This window comes from Halichoeres trimaculatus, unplaced genomic scaffold, assembly GCF_033239565.1.
Source record: "Halichoeres trimaculatus isolate MK-OKI-2021-1 unplaced genomic scaffold, fHalTri1.1 fHalTri1_scaffold_15, whole genome shotgun sequence".
NCBI classification, from domain to species: domain Eukaryota; kingdom Metazoa; phylum Chordata; class Actinopteri; order Labriformes; family Labridae; genus Halichoeres; species Halichoeres trimaculatus.
The window spans coordinates 14201314-14218480 of NW_027437193.1; the positions used below are offsets into that span (position 1 = coordinate 14201314).

A 17167-nucleotide genomic window follows, 5' to 3' on the forward strand; every position below is an offset into this window, starting at 1 on the left:
AAGTGCTTTGTCGTAAAATGGATAGGTGGATTTAAAGTGCTGCATGAAAAGTAAAGTCTCTTTCTTGTTAATGTACATACATTTACCTTTTTATTCATTGCTTTAATGTCCTGCAGTGAAAGCCGCAGAGTCAAGGTTTCCCATTTCGCAGCTACAGAAAGCCTCTTTAATTACTAATGGTTCTCTGAAAGTCAAGTCCAATGTTGAAATGTATGTCCGACTTGCATGACTGCTACTGACCTTTTGAAAAATTTATCTCAGACTTGCAAATTGTTGAATTTCCTATTTTGGTGCCAATCTTCTCTTGTTTGCCTCTCTTACTGCTGACATTATTCTCAATCCCTCAACCTCAAGAGGGCTTGATTGAAGTGGAGCCAGTTTCACCCTACACAGTATTTACACAAACTCCATCCTCGGCTGTTCTTTTCTTCCCTTGTCCCCCTTTACTTGAACTTTTTTAGCTTCCAAAAAAACATTTGCAAACACATGCTATCTTTGAAATTCACACATCAGGCTGGTAACTCACTGAGGGACACTGTTTCGTACTGGAGGGCATATAGCCGCTGATAGAAGGCGCACATTCACATCGTGTTTGTTGTGCACATGCAGAGGAGCGTCTCTGTTTCACCAGAGGCCGTCATTCCAGCCCACTGCATGTCACTGCCACCTGTCGTGTATGTTCTAATGAATGTCTTCCCTCTCAATAGCCGTATGAAGATGCTGGTAAAGGAAATGCCATCTCTAATTCCCAACATGCCTTTAGCAGCTCTCTCTCACTCTGTTATTCGTTGTCACATACGCTCACATTCATTTAACTGTTTCCTAATGCTTTCATTCCTCCCTCTGTTTGCCAAGGTTTAAATTAGAATGCGCATGTGACAGTCCAGGCTGGGATTTCGTCAATTTCTTGCTGTAGCTGTAATGCTGAACTTTTCCCCCTCTGTGTTATTAATGTTGTCTTTGCCGAGTACTCTTGCTGTGGGTAGTCATGATGAAATCTCTGGTCAATCTCTTTTCTCTAGGTGCAACAACCGTACGCAGTGTGTGGTTGTCACTGGCTCTGATGTCTTTCCCGATCCATGCCCTGGCACCTACAAGTACTTAGAGGTCCAGTATGAGTGTGTTCCCTATAGTAAGTATCGCCATCCAAATCTCATTCCCATCTCTTATAATGTGATTTTAAGTGTGTTTAGAAGAGACAGATGTGCTGTAACCGTGTTTGTTTTACAGATGATACAAATGATGCTTCAACTGGAAACTGAAAGTATTTGGAAGCAGCCTAGCGTTTATGAAGATAAATTAAGTTCAAGCATTAAGTGTGGCAGGCATTTAAAGGGTCAGTTCACTGAAATTACAAAGTTAACCGTCTCAATTACTTCCAGGGGAGTCCAGCCATGCGCATCGTTTTGGTTTTATTTGTCCGGGTTTTCAGAAAGACGTCTTTAGGGTTAGCTTTGATGGCTTTTTCCACCGTAGATCTGGCTGCCAGTTGGCAAAATACCCAGAAACATTAAGCTCAGAGGCCAGGGAGGTTTTTTAGTTTAACCTTACTGTATATGTTACTTGATGTTAATTTTGTAATAGCTTAAATAAAACTACAGAGGTCTAATTTGCAATCAAGTCTGTGTTCGTCCACAGTGATAGGTCGTGTGTGAAGGAAAAGTAACATCATGCTGTAAAAGAAACCCTGTGACTGGGAGCAGACCAGCTGCTTTTGTCATTCAACAGAACAAATCTCTGTCACATTTTTGTCAATATGCTAAGCCCATCAATTTTACAGTATCGTGCCGGGATCTCTCGCCTATGAGGCAAGTAGCTTGTAAAAGATTAGGTGTAAAACTGAGTTCTTGGACTGCAACTACTGATTTTTTTCATCATCAAATAAAATAGCTTATAAATGTCAAAACATTGTAAGAGCTGCTCATCATGATTTTCCAGAGCCGAGGTGACGTCTTTGAATTCCTTCTCATGACTCAAGAATTGGCTTTAAACTTTTTACATTGACAAAGTTGGATCTGGCAAAGGTTGGCTGTTTTTCTGTAAAATTACTAAAACTGTTAAAAAAAAGTTTGCATTTAATTACCTCGTATCACTTTCTTAGTAAATAAAAAGAAGATTATGAAACTCACATAACTGGTGTTATCAACAATTATCGGAAACATAATTGGTTACAGTTTCAATAAGGTATAAGATTCAGTTGAAAAAGCATTTTGCTTTTGTGTAACATTATCAAGCTCCCACAGTAAAACAAGTAAAACTGACAAAGTTAAAGCTCCTGTGTGGAGTTTTTTAGCCAGTCATGAAATTTGCCAAAATAAATTCTAATGCCTGTTTTTGACCTTTAAAAAACAATCTAAACCATTAACATGAGAATTAATTCTTTTTTTTTTGTGCAGTGACTTTTAATGGCTATAAGACTCTGATGGGGTAGGTGTCACATGAAGAAAGTACATTTTCCCCATTTTCTATGGCTAAGAGTTACAGTGAAGGATAAGTTTGACAAGATTAAAGACATCCGGACAAGATGTATGGAAAATAAAAAAAGTTCTGACAAAAACAGAAAAGAGATAACAAGCACTGTTTTGTCCATGGGTGGTGCCAGAATCTGCATAAACAGAAACTTTAACAAATGTTAACAGCAAATTCTTGCACAGAAACAGCATCTCTGTTATGCCTCATTACTTTTAAGATCTTTTTTTGGGCAGAGAAACACTCCTGTTATGTTAGAAATGATTATTCTGGCTCATTATAGACAACTTTCCATTCACCTCGGTTGTTTTTGGGCGATGGAAAAGATCTCAGAGGCAGAGATTTCCAAACCTTGGTTATAGCACTAAAACTATCTGCATGACTAAATCCCACTTGAGGGTAACTGAAAAAATATACTGTGTGCTCTTACGATTTGGTTTTACCGACCCTTTAAAAGGCTTTAATAGCAGTGACTTTGGATGATGTGTCTTTTGCTGCTGTGGGATCAGAGAGAAATTGGCGCATTACAGTCTGTTCATTAGCAAATTACCGTCACTTATGTCCTGTGGACTTACAGAGGATGCTGGGGCGAAACGGTGATGAAGTGATAAAAACCCCAAACAGCCTGGGATGGTTTTGCATATTCCTGCTCTGTTATGAGTATGATTCAGTATTTCTGTTTGAGCATGGTTCAATTATAAGTTGTATAAATTTTTAAACCGGACTCAATTTGGAAATCTGTCTGTGCTGTCTGATTTAAGGTAATCCACCTTAAAAGGATGTTTCAGACTAGTTTAGAAAAGCATCTTAAGGCTTTATCCCCACCTGTGAAAGTACTTAGTATTTAAATTGATGAATTGTAAACACTTTCAGAAATATTCAACTCCTTTTTTCTCCTTTCAAACAGACCTCCTTTTCACCTCCTGCCCCCAACCCCCTGACTAACCTCTTTGCTCTCATTTTTTTTAAACCTCCAATCTTTGGCATATTGTCTCCAGCCTCTCCCCCTCCTCCGCTCGGCGAAAGCAGCTTAAAGAAACTCCATATTAGGCCGACTGTTCATCAGTCATCTCATGTGCTGTTGCTCTCCTTGGCTCATTTAAGAGTTTGGTCTGTAACATTAGCACCGTGTCATGTTTTTCGTGTGTGGGCGAGCGAGTTTGGGGATGGAGATTTGATTTGTGTTTATAAAGTTTGAACAAATTCCACCCTCAGTCAATACATGCCAAAAATAACTCATGTGCTGCTTTTCTAAGAATGTTATCCATCTAAGTATGAGCAGGAGGTTTTTATTTCTTCTGCCACTTAGGAGAAGCATTTTAAAAGGGATTTATCCTGATTTCACAGTGGCCGCTGCATTATTTTTTTGGCAGTTAAACACGGTAGAAAATGAACATTTTTAATGCCCTGAAAAGCATGGCACATAGCTTGTCTTCAGCCTTAACTTCTCTGTTTTTATATCCTAGGATGAGAGGCTGCTTCACTAACAACCACTCTCTTCTTCCCCTCACTCTTCTTTCCAAAGCAGCTCTGCGGTTCATCTCATGGTCATATCCTCCAACTAATTCTTCTCTTTGTACCTGGTAGTTGACTCATGATAACCTTTCTCTCCCTTTTGCACTCTTTTTTGCTTTCTTTTCCAATGCCTGAAATAGAAGTGGAGCAAAAAGGTAAATGAGTGGTCTGGTCCTCCCCCTCCCCCCCTTCTGGCTCCTTGTTTCTGTGGTGTTGAGTAGAGCTCCCCTCACGTCTCCTCCTCCTCCTCCTCCCCCTCCTCCTGATTGCCTCTCCTGTCAAACGCTAAACCCCATAGGAGGATTGTTTGCACCCATGGAGTCCAAATGAATTTCCAAACAGAATTTCAAATGACATCCTCGATCATCGAATGTAGATTTTTTTTCTCGCGATGTGAAAGAAAACACCAACTGTTGGGTGTTGATTTGTTCCAGGGACTCTTGCCTAGCTCTGTATTAACCCTTGAAAAATGAGTAGCATTTATTTATTAATACAGTATATTCTTATTTGGCACCGAGTTAGTTTGCTTGGCCCAACTTTGATGCACGTGATGTAAAAAAGCAGTGATGGCTGAGTGAGATTGGCACCGACTGAAAAAGCAAGCTTGAAAGGAAAACAAGAATTCAGAGTGTCCCTTTTAATCCAAAACCAATTAATTTGAAGTGTGTATACGGGAACCTTGCCATGGCCTTCCTCCCTCATCCATCAGTGGTTACTTTTGTCTTTTGCCACAGAAGTAGTGAAGTTCCTTTACCACTGCTGTTCCAACCAATTCCCCCAACCTCCACTTTCATTTTACCTCTGCTTTGCTGCCGCCACCACCATCGACAACCTGTTGTTCACTCTTATCACAAGATATGAAGTCTGTTCCCTTTTTTGTTTTGTTTCGTTTGGTTTTACAACTTTGGTATGCATGTACAGTGTGTCCACATACCCACCTGTTCATATGGCATTTGACGTCAAAGACAGGCTGGTATATAGAGAAGACAAAAAGGCGTGACTTCTTCTCCCATTTCCCCATGTCTTTCATTTGCAGGTTTTTACCTTTTTTTCGTTCATATTTCAGTTTGTTTTGTCCCTGTTAGGAAGTAGCAGCAGACCCTTGAGATGCAAGTCCTCTCACATTTCTCATTCTGAATAATCCATTTGACGCCTTCATTTACTTTCCTTTCACTATTCACTAGCAATAGTTCAAATGCTAGTTTGAAAATTCCTCCAAAATCACAGCCCTTGATCTTTTTGTCCTGTTCTTGAGTTGTACAGCAGCAAGAAAAAAAGAGTGTCAAATGAGTCATGTGTATTTGAATTATTTCCTCTTATTGTATTTTGTTTCACTCTCTTCTTTGTCACTAGTTTTCATTTGTCCCGGGACTCTGAAGGGTGTAGGAGACGCCACCTTCCTGTTCGAGGCAGAGCAACAAGCAGGATCGTGGTGCAAAGACCCACTGCAGGCCGGTGACAAAGTCTTCTTCATGCCTTGGACGCCATACCGCACTGACACCCTAATCGAGTACGCCTCTCTGGAGGACTTCAAAAACAGCCGCCAGACGACCACCTATAAACTGCCGCACCGTGTTGACGGTACTGGCTTTGTGGCCTATGATGGTGCTATCTTCTTCAACAAGGAACGCACAAGAAACATTGTAAAGTTCGACCTGCGAACTCGCATCAAAAGTGGCGAGGCCATTGTAAATAACGCCAACTACCATGACACCTCACCGTACCGCTGGGGAGGCAAGACGGACATCGATCTGGCGGTAGATGAGAGGGGCTTATGGGTGATCTATGCTACAGAGCAGAACAATGGGCGCATTGTTGTGAGCCAGCTCAACCCCTACACCCTCCGCTTCGAGGCCACATGGGAGACGGCGTACGACAAGCGCTCTGCCTCCAACGCCTTTATGGTGTGCGGCGTTCTGCATGTGGTGCGATCGACCTACGAGGAGAATGAGAGCGAGGCCAGCAGGAGCCAAATTGATTACATCTACAACACCAAGCTGAGCCAGGGCGAGTACACCGACATCCTCTTCCCCAACCAGTACCAGTACATCACCGCTGTGGATTACAACCCCCGGGACAACCAGCTCTATGTGTGGAATAACTTTTACATCCTGCGCTACGACCTGGACTTCGGCCCACCTGATCCTGCTGAAGGTGAGAGCTGCTCCATCTCATTATCATTGTGAAATTCTTCTACTGTTTGTCTGCTGCATGCAGGGTCACAGATGGCTGCCTTTTAATTTTGGATGCAAGTCAGGTGTGATAAAAAAAGGGTCTGTGTTAGTCTTGGGGAAAGGGCTCATTTGCAGACAGAAATTACTGATTCACCTTGGAATGAGGGATAGCCCCTGGTGGGACTGTGCCGCTTCATAATGCGGCTTTTTTATTACCATGAGGCGAGCCGAGGCACTCACTCCAGCTGAAGCCTGGACCCTGTCAAATTCTTTAATCTAAGGCTCCATCTAAAACCATTATGATAATATGTATTTCTTAGCTTGAATGTGTGTGAGAAGTATTGTGCACATTGTAACAATGGTTCGTCTCTCCTTTCTACCTTTCGTTTTCAAGTTGTGTTGCCATAGCTACATCATCAACTTCACAGAAGCCTTTTTGTCAGATCGGGAGATAATCGCCGTTCTATTGTGGCATAATATTTCTCAAATCACCGGGCTGAAGTGTGTGTGACTGATATACCACATGGTGAATCAGAGTGGTTGAATAGCTGGAAGGAGAGATCAATTACAGGGAAGGATCTTGTCAGGTGGTTAGAGGGCTTAAATTAATCTGTGAAGTGTAGAGAGGTGACATACGTGTCATCAGGCAGAGACCTTCCATTATACTGATGATGGGCTTAATTACCCGACTGCGGCCACCTTACCATCATAGATCCTGGCTAAGTCTCCTGTTTTAAACAGGGAAATAAGGAGCTTGACCTGACTTCATGTCATATCAGAGGCTCAAGTTGCCCTAAAGCGCTGGTCTGGATTAGGTTATGATTTTTAACTTCTGGATATTTGAAGGGGGGTTACCACGGGGGAAATGTGATTCCTGACCTGAGCTGTTGAAGGGAGCTTTACGTTGATGTCTCAATGGCGGCTGTGTACTCCTGAACTCTGGCCTCTTGTCAACGCGTCTGTTTGTTTTCCTGCCCGCTCGTCTGGAATCTCCCTTGCATGATAACTCGACACCCAAGGTGAGCGGGGCGCTCTGAGTTTGTGTCTATTTGCTGAACAACTAAAACCTCAATTAGAAGTATGTTAGAAGAGATATGAAAAAAATACTCCAACTTTAATGAGCTCTCCATGCATGCTCAACTGTTCACACCCCAATGTATGTAAATGTAATTAACAGCTGAATTATCATAATTACCCTCCTTGTCTCAAAAGAGGCTGAGGGAGAGGAGGAAAGTGGCCTTCCCAGAGCATTTTCAATGAAGGGTTTAATGTTTTCTCTCAGCTACTGTAATGCCTCGGTAAACATAAATGCCACATAGGCTTAGTGTTTCTGCTTGCTGCAGGAACATTGCATATAATCAAGGAGCCCAGACAAAACATGGTTGTTGATTCCCCTCATTATTCCACATACTCGTATTGGGATCCAATCAGAAATGCATCCTCGCAGCAGAACATGTCACTTTGGATCATTAAGTGTGTTTTATGCGAACATTTCCAAATGTTGTGAGCTCAGGAGGAAACTTGAGATTCCACAACCAGCAGCAGCACGCCAAGCTCTGAGAATGGCACTTGAAAATAATTGGTTCTTGTTTATTAGGTTTTTTCGGATCTACACCTTTAACTTCTTTACTGTGTAGCTATTAGGATTTATTGCTGCCCATGATATGGCGTTGAATTAAACAACCTATTCTGCAGGGTAATCTAATGGTGCTGAAATAATGTCTCTCTCTCCGAAACTGAGGGGCACTTGAGGCGTAAAGGAAATTAATTGTGCCCATTAAGATTCATCGACCACAGAGTGAAGTTAGCTCCAAACCCGGTGTATTTCTCTGCTTTGTACAACTCGTGTAACACAATGAGCGTCTGCGTCCTTTTCTGTCAGACACATCAACCTTGGCTGTAAAGCTCATCCTCGGGAAGTGCTGAAGTGTTGGCAGGATTGGAGGTTTATATTAAAGGAGTTTCAGCAAAGTGATCAAAGCAGAAAATAATTGACCCAAGCAACTTGATGATATATGCTTTACCTCGTGTGGAGTGTTGCAACGCCTCCAGTTTCTTTATTCTGGCCCAGGTTGAGGTGATTAGCTGAGATCATTCTCCATTATCGATCTTCCCACTTATTGTTCCAAACAGTTCACACGCATTTAAAGAAAATGTCTGTGTTCTGCTAATTCATTGTGAACACAAAACAGCAGTGATCAATACTTAGAGAGTCCATCCCCTCTGAGGTCTCTCTGAAAGAGGGGCAAGCCAATAAACAGCACACCTAAGTGCCCAATGTAACAAAACTTAGAGGGACAACTGTAATGCATTACCTGTGATGTGCAGAGCATTAACCGATTCCAGTCCAGTGAATTCAAAAAACTAATCAGAGGGACCGGTAATTGCTGAGAGCATTTGAAACTAACAGGGAGAGAAAGGAGAAAATTAATTTGTCTTTGAGGTAGCATTGATCTAATGCCTTAAAGACGAGAGGCATAAAATTAATGGCTTTGTCCGAAAGGCTTTGCCACTCAGCGTAATCTGCTAGCAGTGAGCACAAGTGGGTTCTGTGTTGGATTGAAATGTCAAGGAAAACCACTTTATCGTATTCATAATGCCACATGAAGGGTATATATCATCTCAAAGCTGCTGCCTCTTTTTTATTTTTTATTTTTTATTTTTTTTTGCCCGGCCATTTTGTGGCTAAAGCCAGCTCTGCACCTTAGTGCACTTTAGTTTGCTTTTAAATCCTTGAAAGACGCCTCCAGGTGAGCCTTAAAGACGGGGGACATTTATAGATGTATCATGCTCTAAGCTTGTGTTCCACCCTCTGAAGCAACAGAAATAGAGGCTAAAGTGAAGGAGTCAGGAGATTTGCAAGAGCTCTAATTGTCCTGCTCCTCGCCATGGATCAACGCTGGCAGAGTTATAGCAGAAAAAAGTGTACATTATAGGCACAGGTGACAGAGAGTTTTAGAGCGGTGATGCCCTAAGTGTATTTCTGTTTGCACGTATATCATCCTGGCTGCATGCATGTGTCTGCACTGAGAGCCGCTTTGCCTCCTTCCTCTGACTCAGACCGTCTAGTTCTGACTTTGCTATGTCTACTGCTCCACAGTGCTCAGTTTCAGGCCTCATAAATTACCCTTCACAGACACAGGGTATGTCCGGCAAAGCTTTTTCCGTCCACTGCTCTTTCAAGAGCAAGTGCCAATAAAGCAGTGAGCCCCAAAACAATTTCTCGACAGCTTGAGTTTTCTTTCATTTAGCAGAAGTAATGTCATATTCTTAACAGACTCGTATAATACTGCACATGATTTGTTTTGAGGCCCTTTACCTTTGCACACTGAGCCGTGTGCTTGAATGAAGCAGAACAGCATGAGTGCATATAAACAGCCTAATGTAAAATTCATGTCATGTGGGATTCGTCTCTCTGTCATTAATTACCAGCACTGGCTCAGGGTAAAGAGGCAAAAAGACCAACTGTAGCTCCTACACAGTTTTCATCCTCTGAGACAGTCTTGTTATTAAGTTAAGCTTGAATGCACAACACATGGATATATGAGGATATACACACACACTCACACACACACACACACTCACACACACAGAGTAACACCTTGTCTCCTTTATGTTATGTTGGACATCATTAATGCAGAAACAGTGTGCTAGCTGAATCAAAAGTTCCACATCGTGATACATTTATTTGCTTTTGAGGAAAGGATGAGATAAATTCAATACCAGCTGTGTCTATTAACAAAGTCACTTGCTGTGTTAGCATCACCTTGGGTTCTTCATCAAAAAGTTAATGGGATTTTGATGATAGAATGGATCATTGACATGAAATAGCAACATATCAAAATAAAATTCTTCTCACTTTTTCTGTGAAGCAAAACAAACTCAAAGCAGACTAAAAAAAAAAAAACGCTGTAATGACTTTTCAACTGTAAACATGTACAGCTTGTTGAAGTCATATGCTAACATTTGGCTAAGAAAGAGCTGTGTCATGGTAGCATTACTCCAACATACCCACTATTCACTCTGCCCATGTTGAGCTAAGGGTAACCTAAAGCTTAGCTTAGCTAACCTTTAACCTGTTCAAAAAATCCACTTCACTCAGAAATGAACTCACGGTGTTAGGACTCTCTCTTCAGTGCTGCATATCAAGCTAACACTGGCGACAGTTTACCACTGGTTTGTTCAAGAGTTTAAGGGTATGAAACCAGTAGCCTCACTGTGTGCAGTAACCAGAGCTAACATTAAGCTAGCTGTTAATGGTCCCTTAATGTTTTTTGTTAGCAATTTAATGAGCTAGCTAGATGTTACACATTGTCACCTAATTGTAAGCTAAGCTAACAGGATGCTGAGGTATGTTTCTATCCAGCAGTATATGTACAGTGCTCTTTTCCATGCTGGTATTCAGTAATGAATCAAGTGAAGTAAAAAAAAAAAAAATACACCACAGCTGTTAGAAACACATTTTTCCTTTTAATTTGGATTGACTACAGGAAGCTCACTCCCCATTTCATATGATTTTGAAATGAATTCCTGCTAATTGAAACAGAGTTTCCAGCAGGATGCAGCTGGATCAGATGCTTCCCAAAAAGGGGGAACTGGAGCACACTGATTAATTTTGCACGATTTAATAGGGCTGATTTTTTTTCACACCGCCTATTACACATTTCTTTTCAACTACATGTGACTTTTGATATTGTACAAGGGAGGATTAGACTTGCAAGTGATTTAGCTTCAGAAATTAAACCACTTTAACAACGTGATCTGGTGGCGAGTTGTCATTGCTCTTCCTTAATAGTAGGTATTAGCTGGCTTGTGATCCTTTCATTCTGGCATTTGTGAGGAAAGGTAGATGGGTGGCTTAAAATGCTCGGGCTGTTTGACTGTTATTTGAGATAAACATGCTCTTTAGTGCTGCAGTGCAAGCTCCAAAAGCAATGACAAACAGAATATGTAGTCCTCTGATCATCTGATTATGGTTTAATATCTTTTTTTTTTTCATCTTCCTTCCAGATACATAAATGACTCTTGGGGGCCATAAAGTGATAAAACTAATTCTGCTTCTTCTCTGATAACTTGATGAATAATCTTGTCAAATGGTTTCCCTTCCTTTTTGCTTTGTTTTAATTTACACGCTCTGTTCAGACTCCAGTGACAGCCATTTTTCAAGTGTTCAATCTCAGACTCGTCCATTATTTACAAGTGGTATTATTCAGCATATGGCAACAGTATGCCTTTGGTGTCAGATTGCCCATAAAGAGTGACTTCACCGCCTCTTGAGAGAAATGGCCGCTAATTGGTGCAGCCCTCTTTTGGTTGAGTGCTATCAGAGGACACAGCTCTGGACGGGAATTTGCTCCTCATAATCAAAGGAAAATTGCTGCGCCCCTGGTGCAGACACATCAGAACAAGCCAACAAATGCATCGCTGTCTGACAAGCACACTACTTGATGTAGTATTAAATAGATATGTTGTGTGTTTGATGTTCTTCACAATCACACTCTGATTAACCAAGACATGCAGACTGAAAACACCCACCAAGATGTTATCTCTTCTCTGATTAGAGAAATCCTTCAGTGGACATCTTCTAATTAAAGTGATTTGATTTCTAGTCTGCCAAAAAGCATGCATGTGAGAGCAAAAATGACCCAATGACTCATAGTTTGAAATATTTAGTGACTCAGGAAAGTCTTTTTTTTCTTTTTTTTAGCAAACCTGCTATACATTCTTAATGACAGTTAGGTTTTATTTTCTTTGGCCATTTTTGAAGACCCTAAATGTCAGAAAATAGGAAATGTGCCTCTTAAAATACCCAAGAAATCATTGGTATATTAGACTTAAATGAGAGTAAATTAGATAGTTTAGGTTTATTAGACTAAAGAATAAACACAAAGGTTGTTTTTTATTTGTGTCCCCGGTTTCTGGAAAACTTTTTGACCCTAGTGAAACTCACAGGTAGATGCAGACAGGCATAATTTTGTCTTTATCTTGAACTCGATGCTCCTTTTTAATTTCAGTAACTCTAAAAGGATTTAATCAACATTAATTATATATGCCATTAAAAAGCATTTACTTTTTCCAAAATGACAATGAAAATTCAAAAGAAGGACTTTTGACACTGGAGCTGGGAGGATGAAGTCTCAGGAGCAGGTTAATCAGGTGATGCCAGCATGGTGTAACAGACAGATGCATATTAGATCTTATATAAGCCTTTGGAAAAGCTGAAGTTTGCTCAGGTATCGAGGGGTTTAATATTGTAAAACCCAATTATACTTGCCCTAGTATTACATTATGTGTGAATATTGAATCAACTGAGTCAGCCTATGAATCATTTTGCTTTTCCTGAGTCAATAAAAAACTTAACTTGCTCTGGAATATATATCGGAAAGTTTCATGTCTTTTTTTTTTTTTTACATTTGACTTTGTCATGATTTTATTTCATATGGAATTGTTTACATAAATATTTGTTTGTTCTTTAAAATCAACTGCAGGTAACTTAATGTATCTTTTAGAATAATTAAAAGAGAACTCAGGAAATCTCTATTTGTAAATGAAAATCTTGTAAGGCCTTGAATTTTATCTAAGGCCCTAGCCGGCGATCTTCTCTATGCCATTTTGATACCTGTATTTGAAAGTAAATTTACCCTCCTGCTAACCCCACGTCAGCTGTTGCTTCTGCAGCCACACAGTCCCACACAACCCATGAATGTGTGTGTGACAAACACACAATGACTGAAAGAGTGTAAGGTAATTAGCTGGGGCTCCAGCCAGCGGAAAAGGTCACTGAGTAAAATGTCACTATTCAGCTTCCCTGTAGGGTGGTCTGAGTTTTATATTATTGATACACTGTGCTTCACAGGGACACTGCTTCCTCCCTGCTGTGGCCTTCTGACCACTTGATATGATATTGGCTTTGTAATAAACTCAGATATTTTGCTGGAATGAAAAAAATAAAGATCTCTTCCTGCTGGCTGATTAGGGTGAGACATGAAATGTGGGCTTTATCACATTCCCTTTCAGGAAATGGAGATATATGTCTCATGATCGTGTGAAAGATAGCATGATATTGCATTTTCCCAGAAGCTCCAGGGGACCTGAACACAACACTGTAGTGCTCCTCATGACAGCAGACCTCATTGTGGGAAGCCGCTTTTATCTCAAAAAACAATCAGGTGGTTGTGAGGAAAAATGTGCCATCACTCATGCGGGAGAGATGCACATCCATGTACCATGCACACACTTTCACACAAACACTTGCTGTGTTTCTTCTTTTTCACATTGGCTATTCAAACTCTAAAAAATGTATAGATTTCCTCTTTGGGCTCTCATTTCCTTGTTATCTCCAGGCTTTCTGCTGCATATTTTCGTTTGTGTGCACACACCGATCTGAAGCTGAAACACACCTGAGCAGTGGAGCAAACACAAGCCACACTCGCACACGTGCATGTGTGCATTCACACATAGATTTGCTGTGGGAGGCGTGGATTGAATACAGAGGAATCGCATTATTGCTGATGTATGGTTTTTGCTCGGAGCAGTGCAGTTCTCCTTCCGCAAAGCTGCTTTATCAAAGTGAGGGAGACGAACAAGGCAGGGGGAAAAGAAGTCAAATGCAGACAGGCTTTGTCTTCATTGTTGACATTTAATCAGCCCAAGGTACTGACTCTGTTGTGAAAGAAATCACTGATGTGTCAAAAGATGCCCCACCACCTCTGCTTGTCTTATTTATGGGCTTAGGTTTACTAAACATAGCAACAGATAGATAGCACTGTCAGGTTCGCCTTTGTTTTGTTTATTGGTGGAGAGGGTGGAGTTCTGACTGAAAGTGGCACGAGGCTTTTTATTTTCAAGGAATTATGGGCGGCAGTAACTCCGGCAGTACCAACAAGCCACGGGACTCAAAGCAGTTACATTTCCCCCACTGCTGGAAATGATGGGAGTTCATTGCGAGGACGTTTATGACTCAGGCTCTAACAGCTTCTCTGTTCTCGCCTTCTAGTGCCAGCTATTGAAGACTTCTCCGCCTCACCGTCCGTACCCAAGACCACTGCAGTCGTCACCACGACCGCTGCGTCCACTGTGAAGGGGGAAACCACTGTGGGGGGAGCAGATCCAAGAGAGGGGAGAGACCCCTTTGAGGACAGCCGTGGCTCAAGTACAGCAGAGCCCACTGTGCCGGAGATGCCTCCGACACCCAGACGCTTCTGTGAGGCGACCAGGAGGAGAGCCATTGATTGGCCCCAGACCCACACAGGGAACACTGTGGAGAGGCCGTGCCCGAAAGGGACCAGAGGTAGGCCTACAGTCTGGTACTGTTGATGTAGATAAAACTCTTCCTTGAAGCTATTTTAGATTTTTAATTTACCTTTCAAAACACACATTTCAGCCTAAAAGTGCACTGTAGAAAATTAACATGCTGCAATGGATTGGATAATTATTACATCCTTATTTTTTTACTGGTTTATTTTACAAAAAATCCCAGGCTCAGTCAAAAAAAGTAAAATAACTGAAAAGTTAAAAAAGCAAGGAAGAAGCTCCATATGCTTTGCACAATTTGCTTTTGTAAGAGGAAGGAACTTTATCAAATTTACACAACATCTGGCTAAAGCTCCAGTGTTGGTTTTGGTGCTTCTGTATAGAGAAAGGGTCACTTTTTCCCTTTTTACTAGTTTTGTGTTGTACATGTTCAGGTCACATTTTCTGACAAAAAATTATCTAATCTATCTTCTTTTTAAAAGTAAGTTGTATAACTGAATATTTGCTGTGGAAAAAAGGAAACAGAGGGATTGCCTTGATTAATTTCCTCAATCGGTCAAAACAGCTGCAGTATAGAAAACATGAATCTTTTTTCTAATGATCTGTTTGAATTTCTAGCTTATAAATAGGCTTTAATGTTAATTTTTTGCATATTTCATACCCAGTGAGACCTCCTCACAGGAGCTTAGTTTTAGTATTGACTATAATAACTGAGGTTATGATATATGTCATGAGGAGCAGCCATAAAGGCATCTTAAAAGTCAGCCTGTCAGCTTCTGTAAAATTAACCCAATGTTCCCTTGCTTAAAATAAATCCATGAGCTCTATCATTTTTGTTCCACATAAGTACCACATCATTTGACCAAACTTCTATAACCTGAAATCTGGTAAGTCAACATTAAATTTCCCGAACCTTAACATGTATATAAGTTTGATATTTTATATTTGAACAAACAGCTTTATACCTAATAATAAGGCCTTTCCAGTAAAACAGGACTGTGTGACTTATCAGATGATTCTCTGTGACTCCAGTGTCTTATTCATATGTATTTTTATATATACTGGTTTTATATTCCTACTTTTGTTGTAGACAGGAAATTAAAAAACAAATCTGTGGCTCTTTAATATTTTCCTTGTTGCTGAAACACATAACACCAATAGCCTTGGATTGTATCTGTGTTTCTGCTATTTTTTTAATCTAATGTCAAATCCTGATTCTAAAGAACTAAACTCTGATGGAGACGACTGGAGAAAACTTCAAAGGTTTCAAAAGTACATGTTAACAGGCCTTGATACTTTACTTGTGCTTGAGGCAATAATATGCTACTTCCATCTCCTTTAGCATGTAACAGTGAGTGACACTTAAGCCAGAGGGCCTGTGAGATTTAAAACCACAACCTTGCATGATTATGGTCTCAAGAATAGGTATAGAGACTCCTTTTTCTGATTCACTGTCAAAATGTATACTCCCTCTTTTCTATAAGATTCAAAAACAGCTTTTCTTCTCGCATAAATGAGCTCATTAAGATAACAGATGCTATTTCCTCTCGCTTCAACAGAAATGAAACTAAGGATGATTGAATAAGTGAAAACAAAGACACATCAAAAGTCCAGTGTGTGCATACTGTCTTCATTAGATTCAAACCGTATATAAATGATCCCGGAGTCATCGTTACAGAAACGATGTGCTGATTGGTCGTCACACCAGCATAGTTGACAGTGTTTCTCACACAGGAATCTCACACAAGTTACCTTAACACCTCGTCGCAGAGACTGACAGATCTGTCACAATATGAAGCAGGCCTATTGGAGGATGAAAGCAGAAAAGAGACAATGTTTTGACTGTGGGGGTGAAAAGGGAATTAGGCTGTGTTGTGCCTGTTGTCAGTTAGGAGGCGTTCATTAGGAATAATCCTGCGTTTCATTCAGAATGCACAGTCTCATATAGCATGATGTATAAATGTTTAGAGGTCTGAAATGTTTGCAGGCAAAAAACAAACAGTTTTGTCAGCTCCATGAAGGAACCTGATAAAGTTCCCCTCCACAAGTTTTTGTTTTGTTGCTCACTTGCAGCTTGAAGGCTTTCAAATTGTTTGGAAAGAGCTGTTCCTGTCCAACAGTTAAAGATTCCTGCACCAGAGAGCGTGTATGAATGAGGGATCAGCAGGAGGAACTCTATTCTAGCAAGGTTTTGGCTTCCCTCCAACTGTGGTGTTTATTCTGTGGTTTCTCCAGGCATCGCCTCCTTCCTCTGCACTGTAGCAGGGACCTGGTGCTCCAAAGGCCCGGACCTCAGCAACTGCACCTCCCACTGGGTGACTCAAGTGGCACAAAAGGTAAAAAAGAAATGTGTCAATTACAAAATATAGCTGCAAACAAACATGTTACAGGCTTGGAGTCAAACATCATGTGGTAATTCTTAACCTTTTCGCTTGCTTGGGTTATTTTTCTTGCACAAGATGGTCAAAGGGGTACGTGTGAGTAAAATACTGGAGGTTTTTCAGCGAAAAATGTTGTGTGGCAGCTGAAAGAAATGAGCTATCACACATCACAAAACATCAGGAGTAAATGCCAAGTTCTGCAGCGAGCTACCGGGAATCATAAAGAGCCAGAGCTCCTTTCTTCACAGGCTTGTCTGCTTTGATGTTCAACAGTGATGCAGGTAGAAATCTAATGCAGACACACAGTCTTAGTTTCAGCCTGGATGGACCATAATGCAACACAAACACACAGCATCTCGTATTCTAAACATGGAG

General features: G+C 40.9%; 1 protein-coding gene across 15 annotated transcripts in view; it reads left to right on the forward strand.

The window, feature by feature from the left end:
- adgrl2b.1 (adhesion G protein-coupled receptor L2b, tandem duplicate 1) overlaps positions 1-17167 on the forward strand; it is a 148269-nt gene that overhangs the window by 100031 nt on the left and 31071 nt on the right. For 11 of the 15 annotated variants that reach the window (XM_074688028.1, XM_074688029.1, XM_074688038.1 and 8 more), the window contains 5 exons: positions 1023-1132; positions 4125-4139; positions 5338-6138; positions 14155-14448; positions 16647-16747. In XM_074688028.1, coding sequence (XP_074544129.1) covers positions 1023-1132; positions 4125-4139; positions 5338-6138; positions 14155-14448; positions 16647-16747 — 1321 coding nt within the window. The remainder of the gene's footprint in view (positions 1-1022; positions 1133-4124; positions 4140-5337; positions 6139-14154; positions 14449-16646; positions 16748-17167) is intronic. The other 4 variants (XM_074688030.1, XM_074688041.1, XM_074688039.1 and 1 more) reach the window with 1 other exon arrangement.